The 22,546-nt window shown below is 49.0% G+C and overlaps 1 protein-coding gene across 1 annotated transcript; it reads right to left on the bottom strand.

Moving 5' to 3' along the window:
* Window positions 1-45: 45 nt before the first annotated feature.
* On the bottom strand, window positions 46-15,553 carry LOC125945439 (uncharacterized). Its single transcript, XM_049667189.1, has 8 exons — window positions 15,492-15,553; window positions 13,841-14,003; window positions 10,919-10,974; window positions 9,937-10,055; window positions 7,495-7,560; window positions 2,281-2,284; window positions 1,233-1,245; window positions 46-240 (listed from the first exon to the last, which is right to left on the bottom strand). The coding sequence occupies exons 1-8, from the start codon at window positions 15,551-15,553 to the stop codon at window positions 46-48; spliced, it is 678 nt and encodes a 225-aa protein (XP_049523146.1).
* Window positions 15,554-22,546: the final 6,993 nt, after the last annotated feature.

The raw sequence follows: 22,546 nt of genomic DNA, 5'->3' as shown, positions 1-22,546 counted from the left end.
GTTAGAAGGGAGGAAAACGCGCAGAGTCCTGGATAACTAAGGGGGCTATGACGTCGTCCTCCCTGTGTCGTCTGACACACCTTCGTCGTCAACGTCATTCAATTCATCCGCCGCCGTGTCTTTCACGGCCAACGTGGCGGTTTTGGCCGTAGTCGTATTCCAGTCGGCCAGCAGGAACACCAAGTCTCTTTCGCGGGCGTCGTCTGCAACAGCTTGGGCGGGAGGACCCATAAGGTCTTCCTGCGAATGCAGTGCCGACATATAGTGCAGACGTATAGCAGAAGTGCAGCCGTAGTGCAGACGTATAGCAGAAGATGAAGGCGGTAGATAGATGGATATTAATACGAGCACCCCGTTTGAAACACGATTGATGATGGCATCACGCGGGCGTTAGTTTCATTTTCCGCTGCGTTCATTACCGGCCTCTTAAGTTCCCTTTATGTATACCAACCATACCACTCCAAACCAGTGTTCTGGTCAAAAAGTAATGGGCGCGTTAAGTTAAGGAGCTCGAGCTCCTTAACTCTTTAGTTGGTAGAACGCGCTTTAAGTAAACTTAACGGCCGAAGCGACTCCAGGTGCATGATGAGGAAGTGTGCTTTACGCGCTGCACTCTAGGCGACGGTGTATGCATATGGGAGCTCGTGCTTGCTTTGGCTGCTTCCGGCAAGATGACGTGTTTTCCGCTCTCCTTGCACTTTCACCCTTTCAAGGCGTGGTTGTCGCGTTGCACACGGTTTCTTTTCGCATTCTCGCTCTGGCTTCGCGCAAAACGGGGCAATAGCTGCCGGATCTTAGCTTGTCAGACGCACTGGTACGTAACGAAATAGTCGTTGGCGCAATGCAATATACAATCTGAGTATATCCAAGCTACGGCAAACAACATTACGTCGGTTCTGTCGAGCTACGTGGCGTCTGCATATTTTTAACGTCTGGCCCAAGCTAAGTGAAACACCCTGTATGCTGTTTCGCGGTGATAAAGGTCACAATTCTAAATTATATATATTTTTAAACTGGTGACCAGCCTTTACTTTGTTTGGGGTAGGCCCCACGTCTCAGCTATAGAACTATATAGTGCGTGCAAGCCAAGCTGAAATGTTCTAATTTTAGCGCAGCGTTGACGAACTAACGTAGACGTGTGACGCAATCCATGGGGCACTATCAACTAACTCGTCTCACATAGAAAATTGTGAGCGCGCTTCTCCTTGAAATAAATGAAATGTCTTGCTTACCACGATGTCCTCCCTGCAAGGCAAGGCAACGTTCAATCCGACAGGCTTCGATGTACTTCACTACATGGATGTGGTTAACTCTTAACTCTACACATTTCTCAAAATATTATGGCAGGAGACCTTCGCTGTAAACAGCGTCCACGCGGACTATGGCGACCAAAGAAGGAAAATAGTTTTTATTGATGACTCATAATTTTTCTGTTTTTGCAACCCTCAAGATACCTAAGTTTTTCTTCCGGTTAGGTTTAGGTTGTGTTTAGGATTAGGTGAGGTTAGGTTAGCTAAGCTTTATTTTTAGGCTGAGGTTAGGTTAGGTTAGGTGTAGGTTATGTCGTAATCATATTAGTACGTTTTCATGAATACTCTTTTTTGTCGATACAGGCAGCACTCGTCATGTGATTGTTCGTAGTCGTCGTCGTCCGTTTTCACGCTGCTTACAACTTCCATCTTCGCCAGGCTTCTAAAGATTGTTGGCATTCACGCTTAGCGCAATAGAAAAAAAAATAACATGGAACTACAGCTACAGGTAATACCGGACAGGCAAGCGACAGGCTTCCTTGGGTCATCGCTGAACAGAGAGCAACTGGCTCCTTGTCAATGTCGGTGACATTTTTTTGAAGTGAAGCTTTCTAGGCGAAAAATCCCGCAATTAAGTGACTATTTCTGCTGTCTAGCCCAATAGCTCACACGCAGGACAGCATTACTGAGTGGCACACCAAGCACGCGCCCCCTTCCCCACCTCTCCCCGAAAAAAATTCTGGGTGGGCCACCGTCACCCACATAACAAATCGGCTTATATGCGGCTCCCTTTGCGCCACCACTGCAGATGTGCCGGTTGCAACTGGCACGGCTGCAGCGGTGGTACAGTGGTGCTACTGTCGGGTGGATATAGGCAGGTGCAGGTACAACGTCATCGCCACCATCAAACCACCATTAATTTGCTGCCGATGGTCGCTAAATAAGGCTTCCTGCCGAACACTGACACTTACCATATCGTTTCGTCTAATACATCTGCTTAATAGATGGCAAAAGGGAAAAAAATACTCACGTATCTGAAAAAAAGTTGTAAAAGAGCCAGTGTTACTGGTTATGACGAACGCAAGAGTCCTTCAGAGAAAGAAAGAGAAGTGTGCACTCCATTCCAAAAGTGTACAAATACCCAATGCCATCTTTAAAAGGACGCTTAAGTCCTTTTTAGTCATTCTTGATTATTTGGGCTTTTTTTTCTCAAAACTCTAGTTCCGTTAATCTCACGGAAAGAGGGTTATTATGGGAAGCTTAGGCAATCTTACACTTTTCGAATTTCACGATAAAGCTCCACGCCGCAACGTCATTGTGACATAGCTGATTCGAAAGTATTGTTAGGTATTTGGGGCGTTGTGCCTTAATCAAAAATCTTGAAACTGTCCAAATTCAGTCTTTATCTCGTTTACAATACAATGTAGTAAATTTTTAGCAATATTTAACTAGGCCCCAGCCGACGGTGCCAAGTTTGTGACGTCATGGCGGGCGAGCTGGTGTTGTGTGGGAACTACACGGTGGTGTCGCCACCAGGGGTGCTATGCAGGATGCGCCGAGTTTCTCGTTCACCCGAGTTTTACCCGAGTTTGCTCGATGGCAGTCAGTGAACGGAGATAGCAAGGAACGTGCAATAACAGCAGGCAAAAAGAAATGTCGAGATAAAGCCGCGTATGACAACATGAGCGCACCCTGCGCGGCACAGTGCTGCCGGGCTTCAAGCACAGAGGACTGCGCAAAAAAAAACGCGCCTGCGCCGCGTATTGTTATCAACGTATTATCGCAATTTAGCAATACCGTCACTGTCCCGCTGTCTGTCTGCACACTTGCCGTGAGCCGCTTGCCACGCCTTTCTCGGGCGCGTCAAGGGCGTGCCTCCTTTTTCGGGCATTATCTTTCTATCCTCCGTCGAATGCGAACAGGGCACATGCGGTGCATTCTTGCACCTATACTTTCCCTCAATCGAATACTTTGAAATACAACAAATAAAATAACCAACATTTTACTTCTTAAAGTATCAGTTTTTTTGTTTTGAATGCTGTAAATTTGTGATGACAAACGGACATATAATGAATTATTAAATTTTGTACTTTTTTGCCGCGAGTGGCGACAGTGAGGCGAAAGCTTACAAGCGGATACATTCTAGAGGGTCACACGCACGAGGGAGTTCATGCGGTGAGCAGTCGCCAGGGGCGCTGCAGTGCTATGTTCAATAAAGTCAGTCATGACAACGATCTGCCCATTCCCTGTCTAATAGGGGAATGGCAACGCAGCGCTGCGGCATGGCTGTTCACCGCAGGTGCTTCACTGCGGCGGCTATTAAGGCCGCCGCTTTACCAACTGAAACGACACTTTAGCCAAAGAGACAGGAGCAACGGCTGTCGCTGCAAAATGGCTGTGCGGTATTCTGGGTCCGTAGTGACGCAGCACAATGAAAATGCACCAGTTTATCTGCGTGCTCGAAGTCTCCGCGATGCATTGCGAACACGAGCGTACTGTCCAGCGACACAGTTCGTCGCTTGTCACCGCTTGTCCATTGAAGGTGCCTCCGTGCGCATGTGCGCAGAATTTGAGTGTGTTGTTCACTCCAATGTGCTTGCCGATTGCCTCTGCTGCTGAGCTAACAGCGATTGCAGATGGATATCGTAACGACAGCGCAGCAATCGCATTTTGGTGGATGAGGGCTCTTGTGTGCAGTTAGGAAATTAGACTTCGAACGCAGGAAGGTGTTGCAATTGTTTAGTGTGCCGTGCTTGTGATGACAAAATGCCATTGCACTGGGTGTGTTTGCGCTGACCGCTGACCGTGTTTGCTGCACTATATCACTGACAGAGCAGCCATCTCAAATGACAGCTGCGATACGTAGTCGTTGGAAAACACTACGCACTGCTCAAGATCGTCGTCCACCACGGCTCATCGACGCCTTGCAAGCAGCTACAGTGACGTGCGGATAATTATTTGCTGTGCGCTACGTAGCCACAACGCAGGCAATGAACCGTGTTGTGGGGTCATCACAGCCCAAGAAGACATATGCATAAGGCAGCGAAAGTCGACGCTCTTTTTATATAGTGGTGCTGAGTACATCACCGATTACAGTGCGTTGAGCGTGTTTTATTTCGCCGGTCAAGATTGTTAATGCCTCTCAGTTCCGCACCACGTCGCTGTTGTCGAAAAATAAGTTGGGCGTGGCCCAACTGTGGTGGGCGCGCACAAGAGTTACATGCCTCGCTCGGGGCGTGACCTATGGTTTTGATTGACACGCGAACTCGGGCCAAACTCGTACATCGCGAAACCCCCCTCGAGTTAAACTCGGGAGCATGGCGGCGGCAGCAGCAGCCTGTGTCATCGCATCCAGCGGCGGCAAGCGTAAATATGACCATCTGGACCCGTTCAGCTACATGACCGACGTAGAGTTTCAGCGTCGTTTTTGCCTTTCCAAAACGTCAGTGCGCTGGCTGTGTGACGAGTTAGGCGAGCGCCCTTGTCTGCGGAGACTGCGTGGCGGGCATATTATGCTTTCCGAGCACAGACTGATGTGACTAGGCTGCGGAGGAAAAGTTCTTGCGATCGCTTCGGCTCTCTCCTGTTTCAAGCGCTGCTCGTCCACCGCGCCCTAGCCCCAGGCCAGGTCCGGCATCCTCATCGGAGTACTGGGGCACCTGTGAGCACCTGGGGTTCAACCCGGGCCAACCAACCTGCGTAGGCGAAGTGGTCACATTATATTGGAAGACTCAGAATGGAAGCCGGGCTGCCTTCCGATGCAACAGGTGCCGAAATCAGTTTTCGCAGTTACACGGTAAAGCTGCACTGCACGGTCAGAGAGGCGAAGGACGTTACTTCGCCAACACGGACCGCCTCGGCCATCCGAACGACCACCTCTCCAGGCGGCAAATGATTTGGCTCACGTACTGCGTGAGCAAAAGCGTAGACATATGGCTGTTGAAGCAGATGACCGGCGACTTGTTTCCTCTATAGGAGCACACCATCGCCGACAGGACGAACTATCCCCGTAAGGTCGCGAGGGACGAGCTGCTGGCGCGACCTCCATTTGGTACCCCGGGTAGATAGCGCAAATTGATGAGTGCCTTCTTCGCGGCGAGAAAAAGTATACAATCGAGGCCGCCTAATGACGGGCGACAACTTTCCGCCAGCCGCCAAAATTACGGTGGTGTTAAAGTTGGGGGCCCATGGGTCTTCGGCATGTTCTGCGCGACCAGAGGGGTGTTGCGACTTTCAAAGTCTACCGACGAAAGGCGGCGACGCTAGGCGCCATTATTGCAGCCAATGTTCAACCGGGGACCATTATTCATAGTGACGAATTGGCCGCATACAAATGTATCCCAAATTTAGTGGATGCTAACGGGGCTATGCCTCAATCCGCATTGGTAGACAGTCAACCAAAGCGTGCACTTTGTGGACCCCATCACGGGCGTTCACACGCAAAAAAAGAAAGTTATTGTCAAAAAGTGGAGCACTCCCTCGTCAGCGATGGGTACAGGGTAACTGCACCGATGCTGGAGTCCCACCTGGGATGCATGTGGTGGCAGTCAACATCCACGTGCGCTCCAAATACCCTTTCGTGCGTTTGTTAGAAGCCACGGATCGCTCGGGATAGCCACTACAAAGACTCTTTCCTGCGGTTGTTAGAAGCCATCGCTCGACGCTTGCCAGTATGGAGGTGTATTGCAAAGTAAAAGAAAATAAAGCGTAGTTTTCTGACCCTTGTATGTGTGCTTTCCGGCATTCCTGTGTGCTTACACGGTAAGCGCGCGGCAAACCACTTATGCGCTATATATAGCCGACGCTCACTTCGTCTTGTAGCTGGATGCGCGCGCTACTCGCAGCTTTCCTTTAGCGCGAGCAACGAGCGATCTTTTAAAAGCCCAGTGTGAAAACCAGGCGCACACCAATCTCTGCTCGGAAATGGGAGCGCAAGCACGTAGCGAGCCGCACCAATCCAATCAAGAGCAAAGGAGCAACGAACGATCTGTTGGGAACCCAGTGAGAAAAGCAAGCGCACACCAATCGGTGCTCGGAAATGCTAGAGCAAGCACGTATCGAGCCGTGCCAATCGAATCCAGAAAAAAAAAGAGGGGGGCGAGCGTCCCCTCATGGCATAACGCGAAACGTATTTAAATACAAATTAGTCTAATACACATTCCGTGTACATCGTGGAAACATTAAAATGCTTACAACCCACGTTAATGTGACTAATATTATTGTACTAAATGAATTTATTTTATAACTTGCTTGTGCCTGTATTGCACTCGGTGGAACGACAAACAAGTGAAAAAAGGCACGACCATGCACCGACCGTATGATCACGTGAGCCCCAGTTTGTCGACCGCCCATATGGCAACGCCCAAGGAATAATAGCCACCCAGAGTGAATCTAGATAAACCAATGAAATTGGAGGTGTGCCGATGGACAAACTTCGTCTTGTTACCATTTGTTCTTTGATCTTGGGGCGTCGCCAGAGCTCGTGAAGATCCCGAGTTTCGTCAAACTCGGGGCATCCTGCATAGCACCCCAGTATTTTGTTCACGCGTCTTTTCTGGCTTACTACAACCTCTTCCCATTGCAAGAGTAGCGTTGTTGGCATTGTGTAGAAAGGTAATTTACTAATACAGCTTAACTTATTTTTGTATTTGTTCTTTGAAGCACAGAACGAGAAGGGGAAATGACGGTCTTGATTTTTTTCGTTAGCCCCAACCATGTAAATCAGTCACGTAACTGCGGCTTTCGATAGAAATGTAGGAATAAGGAAAATGGAAGTGAAGGTGCACGAAAAGCGAACACAACTGTCAACGCGTGATCTGCGCATCGGGTATGTTTGTAATACTCAATCATTAGGAGTTGAGTAAAACCTTACACCGTGCCCTTCTGTTAATGTGACCACAGGCGGAGTTGTGCTATGTGCTACAAGCTACTTTGCTTAACAAGTAGTTTAACGCTCAATATGAGCTGCAGCGCAGTAATCGTGGTACAAAGGGCTCTGAGACGAGGCGCAGTATTTGAAACTGCACTGCGGCGCCGCTAAACACCCGTGACTGGGACAGTGTCTAATCCATCAATTTTTCACTTGGTGTCACCCCCGTGCGGTCTCGGACCACCTTGGACCACGGGCATCATGTTCCAACTCATATTGAGCGTGGCAGTGGGTTCTAAATAGAAAAATAATGTTTTGGTTTGGATGTAAACAATAACAACATAATAAAAAAATTACAATAAACAAACATCGTACCATTGTCAGGATCGTTTGGTGGCTCCTTATCAACAGGCGTCGAGGAGGAGCTAATAGCAGTTGACGCTGTGTATAAAGGTAATTCATTGAGAATGAATGAATGAATGAATGAATGAAATCAATCATCACAACACAGCAGGTCACCGACGCCAGAAGGAAAAAGAGAGAGAATTAGACGACCTTGGTCACTTGCGAATGTGTGCGCGTATCCTACGAGTATGAATTGAATTTGCCCTTGTATTCTCCTTAGGCCCCGCCACAGGGCCCAGTAGACTCTTGAGCTTACGGACGCGTCTGCTCGAAGCGTAGAGTACAAAAATTCCTAGTGGGAACTCTGGCGATTGCGTCTCTGCAAGCATGGCGGTTCATATAGAATGGAAGTGATGGTTAGTATGGCTTGGATTTGCCTGAGCTTTGTTCTTGTGGCTTCGGACGGCTGTTTGACTTCGTAAACTGATTATGTTCAAGAAAAAATGAAACAATGATCAACAATTGTGCGTGCACACAAAATCGTAGTGCTTTCTAGCGTTCAGAAAATAAGACTGCTTCGAAGTTTAGGTCAATGCAGGCAAATGAAGCGCTAATAAATAACGACAAGAACGTCCGAAGCAACAGGCACGAAAATCAGACAAATCCATGTCCCATCATTCCCAATGTGGCTGCGCGATTGCAACACCATAGTTCCTTCTATTAAATTTAGTAGGAAACGCTATGGCTCCGACGCACTATAGCAAGGGTTTGGCTAGGGGGGTCACGCCAGACACCTGCCCTCTCCCCCATCTCCGAAATTTGTGCGTGCCTGGATGCCGACTGCCCAGCCTCTTCTCCCCTTTTCGTCGATCAGCCATACCCATGCTGTATGGCTGAAGCATCATGCCTTCAGCTTCTGTAGTACACTAGAACAAGAGTTTCCAGTTAGCTATCTGTAAGAAACTATGTTCTTGGCCAGTTAACTTTCGTGAGGGCTGTAAACCCCTAGAATTTCGCGTACCATATTGTTCGCTAAATGGACAGTCATACAGTCACCTAACCTAACCTACACGACAAAGCGTCGCATACGAGAATGATATTACTGAAACGTTGAACGCAACATTCGGGCGCTGCCCTCCGATTTAAAGACTCTTAGCTTGTTCAATGTTTTCGCGGCGGCCCAATGAGACACGGTTCTCCATCAACTGGTAAACAACATTTTTTTCACGCGTCCATACCTGCTAAGTGCACAGATCATCTGCAACCCCTATAGACGCGCACTTTAACAGCCTGTCCAAGTCCTGAACGTATACCTAATGTATGCATTGGTACGCTGGAGCAATCGCGACGCTGCTGAAGCAGGGCAAATATGACAAGTGACTATAAGGGCCTCCCTGGGGCTCTTTGATGCGTAGCCCTGGACTGCCCCGGACTGCCCGAAGCGGTGATTTCAGCCAGTGAGGAGCGTCTCGGGTAGTCCTGGACAGTCTGGTACGACAAATCCAAGAGACCTGAGCGCATTTTGGTTGTATACTCACGTTACCAGCACGATAGAAACCGGACTCAAAGAGGAGACGCAGGAACGCTGAACTATACAAATGAAATTTACTTACCACTAGGCTAATCAAGCATGAATCATAAAGCCTACAGCTCTTATGGCACATGCACCACTCAAGGCTTAGATACGTCATTTCATTCTGTGTGATGTCAACAGAAGCAGTCCTAACGCATCTATCACATTCGCCTTTAATGCAAAAGCCCCGCAAAGCCGACCTGCTGTGTTCTGATTTGAACGTATACGTAAGACACGTGTGCTATCGAGCGGTTTGCACTGACGTCTTCGGCTGGGACCAGCAAGATTTCCTAGCCCTGCCGTTGCTTCCACATGCGTACGCGGTGCATGGTACGCTTTTGGTTCAGGCCAGGTCAGCGTGAAGTAAATTTCAGTTGCAGTCCAGCGTTCGTGGTGTCTGCGTCTCCTTTTAAGGCGAAAGCCTTAGATGGCTCATGGGTCGAAAATTTGACCATCCGGAAAATTCAATGGCACCATAATAGATGCTGCTACCATTGATGGAGTCGCACCGACGATCTTTGGTGTTAATTAAGCCACAGTTAATTAAGATAGAGTTCATTGAAGCATTCGATCCCACGGCCTTGTTGGGAGTTGAACCCACGACCTTTGATGTTAATTAGGGCAAAGTTGATGAAGGTACAATTAGTTAAGGTAGAGTTAATTAAAACACTCGAATCCACGACGTTGTGGAAGAAAACAAGCGATAGGAAGTCGTAACGCCTTCCAATGAGAATGTCAAATAATGAATGTCTCGTGAGCACGCAGGCTCTCGCCTACACCCTCTTTAGCGTACGCTAAAGCTAAAGTGACTGTCAACTTTGCGTCTTGTTTCTGTCTCGTTGGTAAACACGATTGAAGAATGCAGCAAGTTAGCAACAGCCCGCGCAGGGCTCGCTCACAGGATCCGACGACCACGTAGATGACCAGGATGATCACCAAGATGGCGGTGAGGCCGAACGCCAGGCACTGTTGCAAAGGGAACGGCTCGGCCGTGTCCTCCTTGTTCATACGACGCTTGCTACACTCGGCAAATAAACAAAAAAAAAAAGGAAAAAAGAAAACACATTAATGCAGCAGACTTTTGTGACCTAGCTTTTATGTAGCACGTATTGAGCAACAGAAAACTGTATCGGGAGTTTCTCATGTTGCTCTATAATTTTCACATTGACACTTTTTATCTAATGATAATGTCCAAGCGACTACAAACAACATTATCTCGGTTCTGTCCAGCTACGTAGCATTTGCATATGTTTAAGGTTTGGCCCAAATTAAGTGAAACGCTTTACATGTTAAACAGGCACAATAAGGTCGTAACGAAGAAAAATTGGCATTTTGTCTAAAGTTCCGGTCTCTAGTTATCACCTCTCGCGCGAATAAGTGACACTGGTGAAATTTGTTACCACAGCCAGCGTAACTGCTATGGCCACACGTAGTACGCTCGCCGAAGTAAGCTAACGTAGCTGGTTAGTTCACACCTAGGAGTGCTTCGACGGAAGTTGGTGCGGCATGACTGTGTGGTGTACGGTAGCGTTGCAAATGTGCATGATACGCGCAGGAACACGAACACGAAAGACGAGAGACGAACAATGACCTTGCGCACGAATAACTGTTTACGTATACGCGATAAACTGCCGTTAGTGCGCAAGGTCGATGTGATCGCCACTTGTTCTTTCTTTTTTTTTTTTCGTGTTAGTATTACGGTGTGTACCACCACTGCAGCCCAGCCATACCGTCATGGTGAGGATAGGTTAGGTTAGGTCAAGTTCGTAAATTTTCTTTGCACTGCGTACTCCGTCGTGCTGTTGGCTTCGAAATGGTTCTAAATAGCTGCAATCGAGTAATTTGCAAGCTTAACTGTTCCATAATTGTACCGAGACTTACCGCAGGACTTCAAGGGAGTCCCTCCTCTCCACTTTCTGGCGGCGGACATAGGCGAGCTGCGAATTGATGGAAAAATACGGGTGCCGACGCCACCCTGAAGTTTCCGCATTCGCACCGTTTGACGTCACAGATGGCCAGAGCATCCGGTCCATAGAATAGTAAGGTATTACGGACGAACAAACAGCACATTGCACTCTGAAGTCCCCAAACGCCTGGACTATTCATTTTCGCGAACATTTTCTTCACCATGAAGGACCCAAACATACCCGCCATGGTTGCTTAGTGGCTATGGTGTTGGGTTGCCAAGCACGAGGTCGCGGGATCGAATCCCGGCCACGGCGGCCGCATTTCGATGGAGGCGAAATGCGATGACAACCGTGTACTTAGATTTAGGTGCACGTTAAAGACCCCCCAGGTGGTCCAAATTATTCCAGGGTCCCCACTACGGCGTGCCTCATAATCAGACCGTGGTTTTGGCGCGTAAAACCCCATAAATTACCGGCCCAAACTTGCTCACGTACCTTGAAACTCGTGACGTCAACTGACGCACGGGCTCCTGAGTTGAGGCACTACATTCAAGACGGGAATATTTGACTTTCACTTTCTTTGCCAATAAGCAATGTTTTGCCTGAAAATTATTGACTATTCTGAACTCTTAATTTTTAATAGTTCAACAGATTAAGCGTTACTCGTTAGTGTCTGTCTAAATTTTGGGTTTTCAAGTCCTGAAGTCACAGTTACTTATGACAGAGAGCTGGTCTGTTGGAATCTTGACATCGTGACATTTGGTGCATTTCGAGCGCAATAAAAAATAAAAAAAAAAACAGAAAAAAAGGAGGATGCTGGTCCTGAAGAGATTTTAGTGTCTGATAAAGGCAGCACAGGTCATACGCTAACCGACAAACGAGCATGAATCGTTCTTGCCACAATTCATCTGCCGCGACCATTCGAACCAAGTAAGGGCTCGGTTTTTGCTCTGCCATCGCTGCAGATGGCACGCATTTACGCTTTTGTCGCGAAGGTGCACAGAGATATTATTTGGATAATAATGAAGACTTTCTAAACTTTATATAATAATGCATGATCGTGTATGCTTCGAAGAGCCTGAATTTGAGAACAAACATGCTCAGGTAATTCTGCATAATGCTCGCTTTATGTTTTAATGAATCATACGTTATGGCATGTGCGGTGTAATGACGGACATATTTTAATGTTGTGAGCACTAGAATGTGAATATTGTTTATTAGTGGTGACTTAGCTCGTCTTGACGTGAAGGATCTTGACGGCTTCTCTTCGGCGTCACCTAATCTTTTATCGGTAAAAAGAAACAACATTGCATTGCGAAGTATCCCAAGATTCATTACCATAGTCAGTTTAGATAACTATTTGCAGCGTCCACAACGGCCCAAGTACGACTACATACACCGACTGGATCAAAACAGCTAGCTGGGCGAGTTGGCAGATGAACATTTTCGAAAGCGAACACCGCAAAACAGACGACGGACAAAGATTAAGACATCACAGCACTCGTGTTTGAATCTTTGTCCATCGTCTGTTTCGCGCTGTTCGCTTCCAAAGATGCATTGACGCCACAGTGAAGAGCCGGTGCTGGGACTTGAGCGCGAAATTCAAAATAATGAAAGTCTGGTTTCCGCTTTCTAGAGTAATTAACCTCTTACCGCGAAACAAAACTAGAGTTACGAAATAATTTGCTATTAGTGTAAATATATTTAGTATTTATTTTTAAGGTTCACAGATCAGTCCGCCAGGCAATATATTGGCGTTCAGCGGGCACGCGGCGTTTCTCACTGCTTTTAAACCAACCGCAACAAAAGTTTTGGACCGCATAATAAGCCGAGTTTCAGATAGTCTGCAATAGAGCAATACTTTCTTTCAAAATTTCTCGTATGAAATACGAGTGAATACGTCACAGTAATCTCGAAAGAAATAGACATTTTTGATATCACAAAAAAAATAACATGATTACGATACTCCCTAATGCAAAATTTGAGCGCAGCTGTATACGTGTTTTCATTTCTCTATATATCGGCTGGTGCGGACAAGCTGTCTCGTGCGGCACATCGCAAACAGAGCGAAGTGTGGCGCGACTGCCTCGCAAATCGGGAGATCGCGAGTGGCAGCGCATGGGGGCGATTCGCAGCAGCCGCCGCAGACAGACCTCCGCCCATGCAGCGCTTTGTTTCCATATATGGTATCGGTGGACGCGCTCGCCGCATGCCATCGGTGAACAGACGAAGGCGCGCTACTCTGGCGCCATCTCGCAGTGGTCGTCGCCGCAAAGCCCGTCTTGCGGGGCACTACACTCTTTTTCTCACGCTTTCGCCATACCCTGCTCCTCCGCTTTTAGCCTCATGGTTCCGCTGCACCATCCTCCTCCGCCTTCCTCATCGCGCTCTCTTCGCTATCGCCATCTTTCACTCCCTGCTGCGCTCCGCAATCGCCCTTTCATGTTTCGCTTTGCTCGTTCGCTCGGTTACGCCGTGGGACGCCGACGAGGGAGCGCCTAAGAGCTGCGCTCTAAAATGTTCCGCCATTACCGTTCGCCGGAAGTATTAAACGATCCAGAAGGTTGAGAACCAGTGCGGCTTCCCGGCATGACCTCAGAGATTAAGTGACGCCCGGGGATGCCCGCGGCGCGTTCAATATCACGGAGGCGACGTGCTGGGACTTGCATCATACCCGCTAACGACCAGCTGCGTGCGTGATTCTGCTTATGAGCTCTTTAATTGCAGCCAATAACTAAATGAGAGAATTACCAGCTCTGCATGTAGATTTGCCAAGAATTATTCTGCACTACTGTACGACGTACGCACCACTCCCGACACATTTAGCCAAAGTGAAAATTCGTTGCAGTTGGCCTTTGAGCCTAGTAACGAAATCAATGGATCAGTGAGCGCGCACCGGGTTGAAGCCCATCAATGTTTCCATGAATCCCTTGCCCTCCTTGCCCTCGCCGGCCTGGTCTCCTCCTTGCTTGGGCTCCTCGGTGATCAGCGGGCTAGACTTTTTCTCCTCTTGCCCTCCTCCTCCGTCTCCCTTCTTGTCCTGCGACGCGACGCCGCTCCTGCGCGTGCAAATATGAGGCCATTGTACCATGTTCGTACAGGCACGGCCGCTGGATAAAAAAAAGGTCACTTTTTTTTTTGTCCAGCGGCCGTGGCACAGGGCTGGGCAGCGTTGAACGTCTTTTGCCCAGTACGCCACCCGCCTTTTCTCGAGCCATTGACGCGACTACAGTATAAACACCCACAGACTACGAATGTCGTTCTTTTTTTTTGCCGATTTTGGCGTGCCAGAGTTAGTGGAATTGTTATACGGATAACTTGGTGATAACTTGGGTAATAGGGACATATCAAGTGTCTTTGTGCTTCGAGTTCTCGACCGATTCGCCTTCGCGCTGCGAGCTGCCAGCCTACTACATGGTTAGCTCAAATAGTATAGGGAGTCCGCCCCTGCACATCGTTATTCCCGCGTTCGATTCCCTGGACCAAGACCAATTTTTCTTCAACCACGAAGCTTTTTTTCTTCTGAGACACCCATATAATTACGGGGTTTCCTTAATAGCATCGTGCTACAGCCATACCACTACGTGGTGTTGGCTTGAGACGGGTGGATGGCAGTATTCCCCTTTCATTTGGTTGCCCTAAAGGGCGGCACAAAAGAGCACCTCTTCCTCTCCATCTACAATCTCTATCTCTCTCTCTCTCTCTCTACAAAAAAAAAAAAAAAAACACAGTAGGCGCTAGCTTGCTGCACGGCAAGATGCACATTCATCGTAGTCTCCGAGATCGGGTCGCACGAGCTGTCACCGCGCGCTGCAGGTTCTCGGAGGCCATGCATTCCTCCAAACGTTGCGTCGCCGCTCGCACGGTGGCGCCTTATTCCGCGGTAGTTTTTATTGTGAGCTCTAACAACTAAGTTGTCATTACATTTCGCGGCACCACAAACGTAAAAGTTAAGCAGTGTGTTTCATACTTCTCTGTTTACGCGCCCTTGCTCACCATATCCGCGCCGCAACGTCAAGATGACACTATGCACAAGCGGCCATCCAGTTCATCAGCAGTTGCGCCATGACGCGATATGCCGTGTGAGGCGGTAACCGCGCAAATCCTCTCGCTGGTTACGAACATTGGCGCCAACAACGCCGCAAGCAAAGACGTCTAGATTTGTGTTTTCTCGGTACTGTGTGGAAAAACACTGAAGGCTCTACCCAAATTAATGTTAAATATCAGTTCACCGCTGTCGTATTGCGCCAAGCACTGAACACCCCCGAATTCGGCGTCAATGTTGGCGCAAGTCAGCGTCAATCAGCAAAAAAAAAAAAAAAAAAAAGACAGACAGACAGAACAGTGCTTTGCTTAACCCGATTCCCACAGTGCGTCGGATACGGAGGATTTAAAAAATATATATACATATATAGGGCCATGTGCGCGTTACAACGAAACACATTCCGTAGCTTTCATAAAAAAGTGTCGAACAGCCCTATTAAACGATGGCGCATATCTGGAGGACTCAACGAGCGCAACTAAAGAGCAAGCTAGGACGTCGTTACTTGGCGGATTCGGCCGGGGTGCCGGCGCCAGAGGCAGGCTGTGGAGACACGTTTGGATGCATGGTGACTCCTAGAGTGCCTACGGATGCGGGACGGGACGGCACTGCACCTCCTGGCAGTTGTTAACACGGTACCACAGCTGCTTCGCTCAGTGGATCGGCCTGAACGAGAATCGTGCAGCCGCGCGCGCAACTGCCTTTTGCACGTGTTGATCTTTGTTCTCGTCTTTCTCAAACCACAGTGAATAATAAAAAAATTCTAGGGTTTTACGTGCCAGAACCGCGATATGATTCTGATCGAGGCACGCCATAGTGAAGGACTCCGGAAATTTTGGCCACCCGGGGATCTTTATAATGCAGGAGACACCGGCATTCTTTTTCTTTTTTTTGCCCCCATCGAAATGCGGCCGCCGCGGCCGGGATTCGATCCCGCGACCTCGTGATTAGCAGCGCAACACCTTAGCCGCCAATTAAAAGCGGCCACGGCCGGTACCGAAGCGATTGCATCGCCTTTATTAGCCAATTTTTTAAAAACTCCTTGGTTAGGCCTGACGCGCGCGCACTACTCAAACGTTCCCTATGCAGCCCGATAAGTTCATGTTTCCGTATGATTGTTATACAAGTTACACGGAACTTGTATGGAGTGCATATCGTCACGTGGTAGCGACTGTCAAGAACACAGTAGCGATACTGTGAATGGCGAAACTGACTCTTTATTGGGCGAACTTGTGCCCCTAAAAGCAAGGGACATTTACAACACAACGATAGCGGCGAACACATTAGGCGAGCGTCGAAAATCTGATCTGCGTGTCAAGCGCGTAGGCTTTTATACATGACTCGTCGAAAGTTAGAGCGCATAGAGAAAGAAATTCAACGAGCGCGGACACTCCCATAGAACTCAGCGGCCGAATTGACGGCAGCGTACCAAGCCGTCGGCACTTATACCTGAACGCCACTTCCGGTTTCGGTATGGGCGCGCGCGTTTTGAACGCTAGCTGGCTCGCGTTATGAACGGACGGACGAAAAAAAAAAAGAAAAAAAAAAAACCTTTATTGATAAAAGCACCTGCGAGGTTGCCGGCCCGGGCTCAGGCCACCCGGGCAGTACGTGTGGTGAGGCGGTGGGCCTTTCCACCGCTGCCCGGGCCCGCTGGACTGCCCATAGTTGGTCGTGTAGATCTGAGATAGTCAGAGCGCTTAGCCATCGCTCCTCGAGACGGTCCGGTTCTATGTTGTCCTCTGCGTATATTGCTCTGATCTCTGTTGAATTTCCATAAGACGTGTGCCATGTCTGCGTGTTCGTGCTTGCAGAGCTTGCAGCTCACTTCTGGGTATTGTCTGGAATTTACTCTCCTTAAGTGCACTGGGTTTCTGAAGGTTCTGGTTTGCGACCTTCTCCAATCTGTTTCTTGAGATCTGTCTAGTTGTTTGTGCGGTTGCGGGTATACGCTTCTATTTGTTTCTTACAGTGTGTCAGTGTGTCAGTATGTCGTGGTACGGGACTAGTCTGTCCCTGTCTTCCTGTATCGCTACTTCGTCGTCGTCGCCTCCTCAGTCTTCTCCATCGCCCCCGCCACAGTCCTCACCCCTCCGCGGAGGGTGTGGGGTGTCGGGCCATCACTGTCCAAGCCGCGGTGGGTTAGTTCTCTCCTGGCTCGGTGGTCCTTCTCGTTGAGGTTTGGAGGGGTGCTCGGATCTTCTGTGGTTACTTGCCCCGTATGTACCGGGATCCATTTGAGGTATTTGGGTGTGATTTTGCCGTTTTTGAAGTTATACTGCTCTGCGGTTCAGGATTTTGGACGCCTCCGTGGAGATCCCGCACTTTGTGAAGTTCCTAATGGCCAATGCGATCGACGTTTCTTCCGCTGCCTTCGACGATCTGGTCCTGACGGAGCCCGCAGTCATCGTCTTTCCTTTCCTGTCTACGACCGCCATTGCGAAGACACCACCATTGTCGACCCGGTTTCGGGGGTATCAGGCGGCGTCTACGAAGAGCACCCCCCCTCCCGCGCGCCGTGGTTTTAGAGAATCGTTTTCGTGCGGCATATTCTTCTCTCGACATTGTGCATAGGGTGCATGTTCCTCTGGATGTTTTCCGTGTTTATTGCGGCTCGGACGCCCGTGTGAATCGGCGTCTTGGGGCCCTTCATTCTGTGATAGTTTATGCCGATGTTTTTCATGATTTCTCTGCCCGCCTTGGTTCCGGAGAGTCTTTCGAGTTGCGCTATCCCTCTGTGCTTCCGCGATCTCGTCCAGCGTGGTATGTACCCCGAGTTGTAGTAGCCTTTCGTTTCTTGTGTATTGCGGGAGACCCAGTGCCGTTCTGTACGCTTTTCTAATGATTGCGTCGATCTTGTCTTCCTCAGCTTTGTTCCAGTGGACGAACGCCGCCACGTACGCGATGTGGCTGATCGCGAACGCCTGGACAAGCCGTATTTCTTTCTTTAATGCCCCTTCTGCTGTTGGAGACCCTCTGTATTAGTCTAACGGTCGCCGTCACTTTCTTTTCCAGGCACGCTACGGTTTGCGCGTTTCTTCTCCTGGCCTAAATCCAGAGACCCAGGACTGCGACCTTGTGGACCATGGGTATCTCTACTCTACCGCCCAGCCTCCTGGGGCGGTAGAGTATCAGTTCCGATTTACCCGGCGAACATTCTAGTCCGGTGCCCTCCAAATGATTATCGACTGCCTCCATCGCCCCTTGAAGTTTGTTCTCCATCTCGCCCTCGCTCGCGTCTTTCGTGGTCCGAATCGTAAAGTCATCTGCATGAACTGCGCGATCAATGCCTTCTATTCGCTCCAATTTTTCCGATAGTCCGATCATGACGATATTGAAGAGCATCGGTGACGCGACGGATCCTTGCGGTGTGCCCGCGCTGCCCATGTCCACCTGGATGCTCTCCTCCTCGTCCAGCCTGATTCTGGCTGTTCTTCCTGTAAGGAAATTTCTTATGTAATTGTACGTTCGTTCGCCCAGGCAGAGTTGCGTGATTCTTTCGAGGATTACCACGTGCTCGACTCTGTCGAAGGCCTTCTTTACACCTTCAAGGTACGTTAACAGCGCAAGGCCACCAGAGGGGACAGAAGAGAGAACAGAGCGCTGAACTTCCAACAGTTTATTTTCTTTCCAGAAAGCATCGCTATTTATACTGTCATGCAATAGCACACTAACCATGCGCAGTGTTTTTTCCCCTTATTGGCGCGAGGCTCTCCTAGGGCGATACCGAGGATCCTGTGATCGCTCCCCAGTTCCTCAAAGGTGTTCTCCCAGGTGATTCTGCCGGCGCTCCTACACAGCATTAGGTCCGGTGTGGTATCGCTATGGGGGCTCGCACCGACTCTCGTGTGGGAGGCCGGCTCGTTGAGAAGGGTTAGGCCGGCCTTTTCTATGAGGTTCGCGACCAGAAGCTTCGCGACCTATTTGGATCAACCTTGGTGTAACTTCATTTACACGCACTGCTTTTTAGTTTGAGCGGGAAAGAATAAAAAAAGTAAAGCAATGTCTGGTAACTTAATTTCACATTATTTTTTTCCGATGCTCGAGGCAGCTAACGAACGGCATTAATACTAGCGTGACGTATTCCTGTGGCCAGTTTTCGCCGACTGTCCCCTCTTGTTGAATTTCTTTTTCTATAATAATTGCTGGCGCCCGCCTTCCAGGAAAAGTACTACACAATACGTGTCACGCAAACAATCTGATTACGCAAAATTCGGCAAGAACATACACACCAGATAGAATCAACAATAACATTCAAGGGAGTTCCAAATCATGCAAGCATGTCTTGCGCTGAGTGGTATATCGTTAAGTTAGACGGTGAAATACAGTCCAAGGAAAAATATAAGTACACGTGTCAGTATAGACTGCGTAAGAATTATATAGATAATATACGGAATTGTTGGAATGACATACGGAATAGTTCAGTAGGGCCGGTCCACTGCGATACATGATTTGTTGTGCAGCGCCACTTAGGACGTTCCAGCAAACGTACCCTTGTCTTATAAAACCATTCCACTAAGGTTAGCTTTGTGCCAAGGCCGAATGACAGCACAGCTGTTTGGACACAGCAGTATGACGCAATAGCTGTAAGCTAAGTTCATCGCGCATAGCACTTTAGCCCGGATAAAATAAAGCACAGAAAACGCGCAGACTTTATCAGGACACGCTGCAGTCTTTTTCTGTGCTCAGTGCATTGAACTATGGATATCGACTCATGTGTTTACAAATAGCTTTTGGCATAATTTCGCCGTGACAACTTTAGCGCGAAATGTTACTGTGTGACGAACTGAAAAATCAGCGACAGCACTCTGGGATAAGAGAGAAAAGTACTTTTCTCACAAATAGTTTGAAAAAGGACAAACTTTAAATACAGCAGTGACGAAATACGGTCCGCTCACGTGAGAGAGAAGTTAATGACGCTGCGAAATTGTTCTGCTACTTCATGGAAAATAAACGAACAATTGTAAAGTAGAACGAACGACATAGATCACATACAGTTACGACTTATGTTCGTAACAAATTACAGTGCGACAAACGATTCGGAAGTCATCAATGTTAGCTGATCAAGTGAGGATAGGTAATGCTGGTGAGCGATTGTACGATTGAAGCGCGAGGCATTTGTACGTTTCCGTCAATAGCGGTGCGAGTGGCCAGATAGTCATTTCAGATTTCACTTTAACACGGCATGAATCAGAGTTTTTGAAGCGAAGCACGAGATTAAATTTACATAGGCATAGCGCCGCACCAAAATCAGCGTGGTAAAACCGCGTTAGCCCAAGTCCACTCATACTGAAACTGTGGCGTTATAAAGACACTCGCAATGGCGGAACAATCTGGCGCATCGTAAAAGCCAAGCGAGTCAGACGAATAGGCACTGTCGAGCATCTCCAGGAGATGCTTCGCAGCCGAAAGCGGTGCCAAATCCGGAGCCGTTGATGGCCAGATCGCACATTGAGCGGGCGTGAAGCAGGGGCTGTCTGTCGCAGTAGTGACTGCAATAGCTGATGTAGAACGTCTGCACCGCGTCCATCGATTCCAGGTGCTTGAGCCTCAACGGAGAGAGGTTCCCCCTGGCGGCGTCTTCCATGGCGGCGAGGGCGACGTCGAGGGCGAAAAGGTCGGCCACGGCGCGGCGCTCTCGCGGGCTGGTCGCCGTGGACAGGCGGCACTCGGCGTGCTGCAAGATGGGAAGACTGCCCTATAGTGTGCTCGATATTTCAACCTGACGTATTAGACAGCGTATAGCATATTCTGCTCGAACTTTTTACGTCGTGTGTTGCTTGTCCGCATTCCATTTATTGAGATAGCAATTGCATGGACACTCCAAGCGCATTTCTACCGTCGTCGTCCCCGTGGTCGTGGTCGTCGCCATAAGGTTCCTTATAAAGTCCAAATGCGGTAACATCGTCGCCGCGCGCTGTACGCTGTATCTCTGAGTGAAAGCTTGCCAGTGTGAGCCGACTATCGCGGCTCGATCTCGCGCACGCGAAGGAGGAAGGCGGCGCGGAAGTAGACGCTGTCTTCGTCGCACGCGAGGCAAGTAGGGGGGGGGGGGGGAGAGGGTGGGGGTTCTACTCCGGCAGCTGCTGCTTACGGCGCGGCCGCGCCGGCGCCATATCTTGTAAGTGATCTGCGACGTGAAAGAAGTCCGCGCCTGCGCGTGCCTCATCTTTAAAGCGATCTGCGATGTGGACCAAGTACAAGTAGTGCCGGTAGCTTAGCCTGCGCTGTGCTTTCGACGTTTAGTTCGCGTTGAAGCGATAGACGGTACGAAGGTCAATGCGCCCGCTGCTGTGCCGCGCTTCCTTCCTCCAGCGTTTTGACAGCGAGTTTGCGCGGTCATCGAGCGATATGCATTTGTTTACCTGTGCGCGCGTGACACCGTGCTTGTTCATTTAGTTATAGTAAGCGAATGCTTCCAAGTTTACATGGCCGATAAAACTACCTTCCTTAGTTCGTATAGCCGTCTACAAATTTGCTATCGTAATCGATGCTTCGCCTCTCGGGCGAAACTGACATTTTTTTTAAACGCACTCACCCAAAATTGAGCACAGACCATCTTAGAATTCCCCGTAGATTTGCTGAGAAATGTTTGTAGAACATTTATTGGTTAACTCTATAGGTTATTGCTATGAGGCATCTGGCTGATGTGACGGACGGATGTGTCGGTGTGCACTCGGCAAGTAGTCATTAGCCGTGCGGACGCAGCAATTTGCTCTTGACATTACTATATGCGCGCACCTATACCGGCAGCCTAGAGCGCCTCGGGGTGACTATCACTCTGTGGGGACTCAAAGAAGCCAACCAGGCCTCAAGTTTACGCGCTGCATTCCACGAGCCAAGAACATAATTGTCTTGCTGCCCTTGGCTACTTGCCTAGTCCAGCTGTCCTCACTGTTGCAGACATTTTCCCTACTGCGCGTGGCACACTGTTCTGTCTCCAATTTTCCCACCATATGCGCCGTTCTCCATGTGGCCCATCGGAAGCATCCGTCAAGCTAGCTACGACGAGAGTTACGACGGCTACAGCGTCGTTCGTGCCTTCTTCACAGGCACCCGCCAGAAGGACGAAAGTTGGGGAAATGGAGAGGCGGGGTAGCGGAGTCACGGTATTGTATTGGACTCTATAGGATCCCTGTATTTGTTCCTCCCAGAGAACTCTCATCTCAAGTTCATCTATAACGCAGCTTTGAAAGGCGGACTGGCCAATGTTCCTCACCTTGGAAGAGCGTGCGATCAATATAAGAAAATATTTTCGCCACCTCTCTCTCTTCCTTTGCACCTCTCTCACCACCTCTCTCAAGATTCTTGCTTAATCCCAGGTGACTATTGGGCGTTTTCTTTCCAACACCTTGAATCCTATCAGTACACGTTCATACATGAATCCTTCCTATCGTCCGCTTCACATACATTTCTACTAGTCTGGGTGCCTGGACGCGTTCTGACGCTCTGTACCGAGAACTGTCTCACCGAGTCGCCTTGGACGACTCTGCTACAGATTTCACATTGACGAGCCACGCCTCACTCTACCAACGCTACCGTCCAACTCATCCTTCCTCA

This window comes from Dermacentor silvarum, chromosome 5, assembly GCF_013339745.2.
Source record: "Dermacentor silvarum isolate Dsil-2018 chromosome 5, BIME_Dsil_1.4, whole genome shotgun sequence".
Lineage (NCBI taxonomy): Eukaryota > Metazoa > Arthropoda > Arachnida > Ixodida > Ixodidae > Dermacentor > Dermacentor silvarum.
The sequence above is the reverse complement of the archived record's forward strand: the minus strand, read 5'-3'. Positions and strand labels throughout refer to the sequence as shown.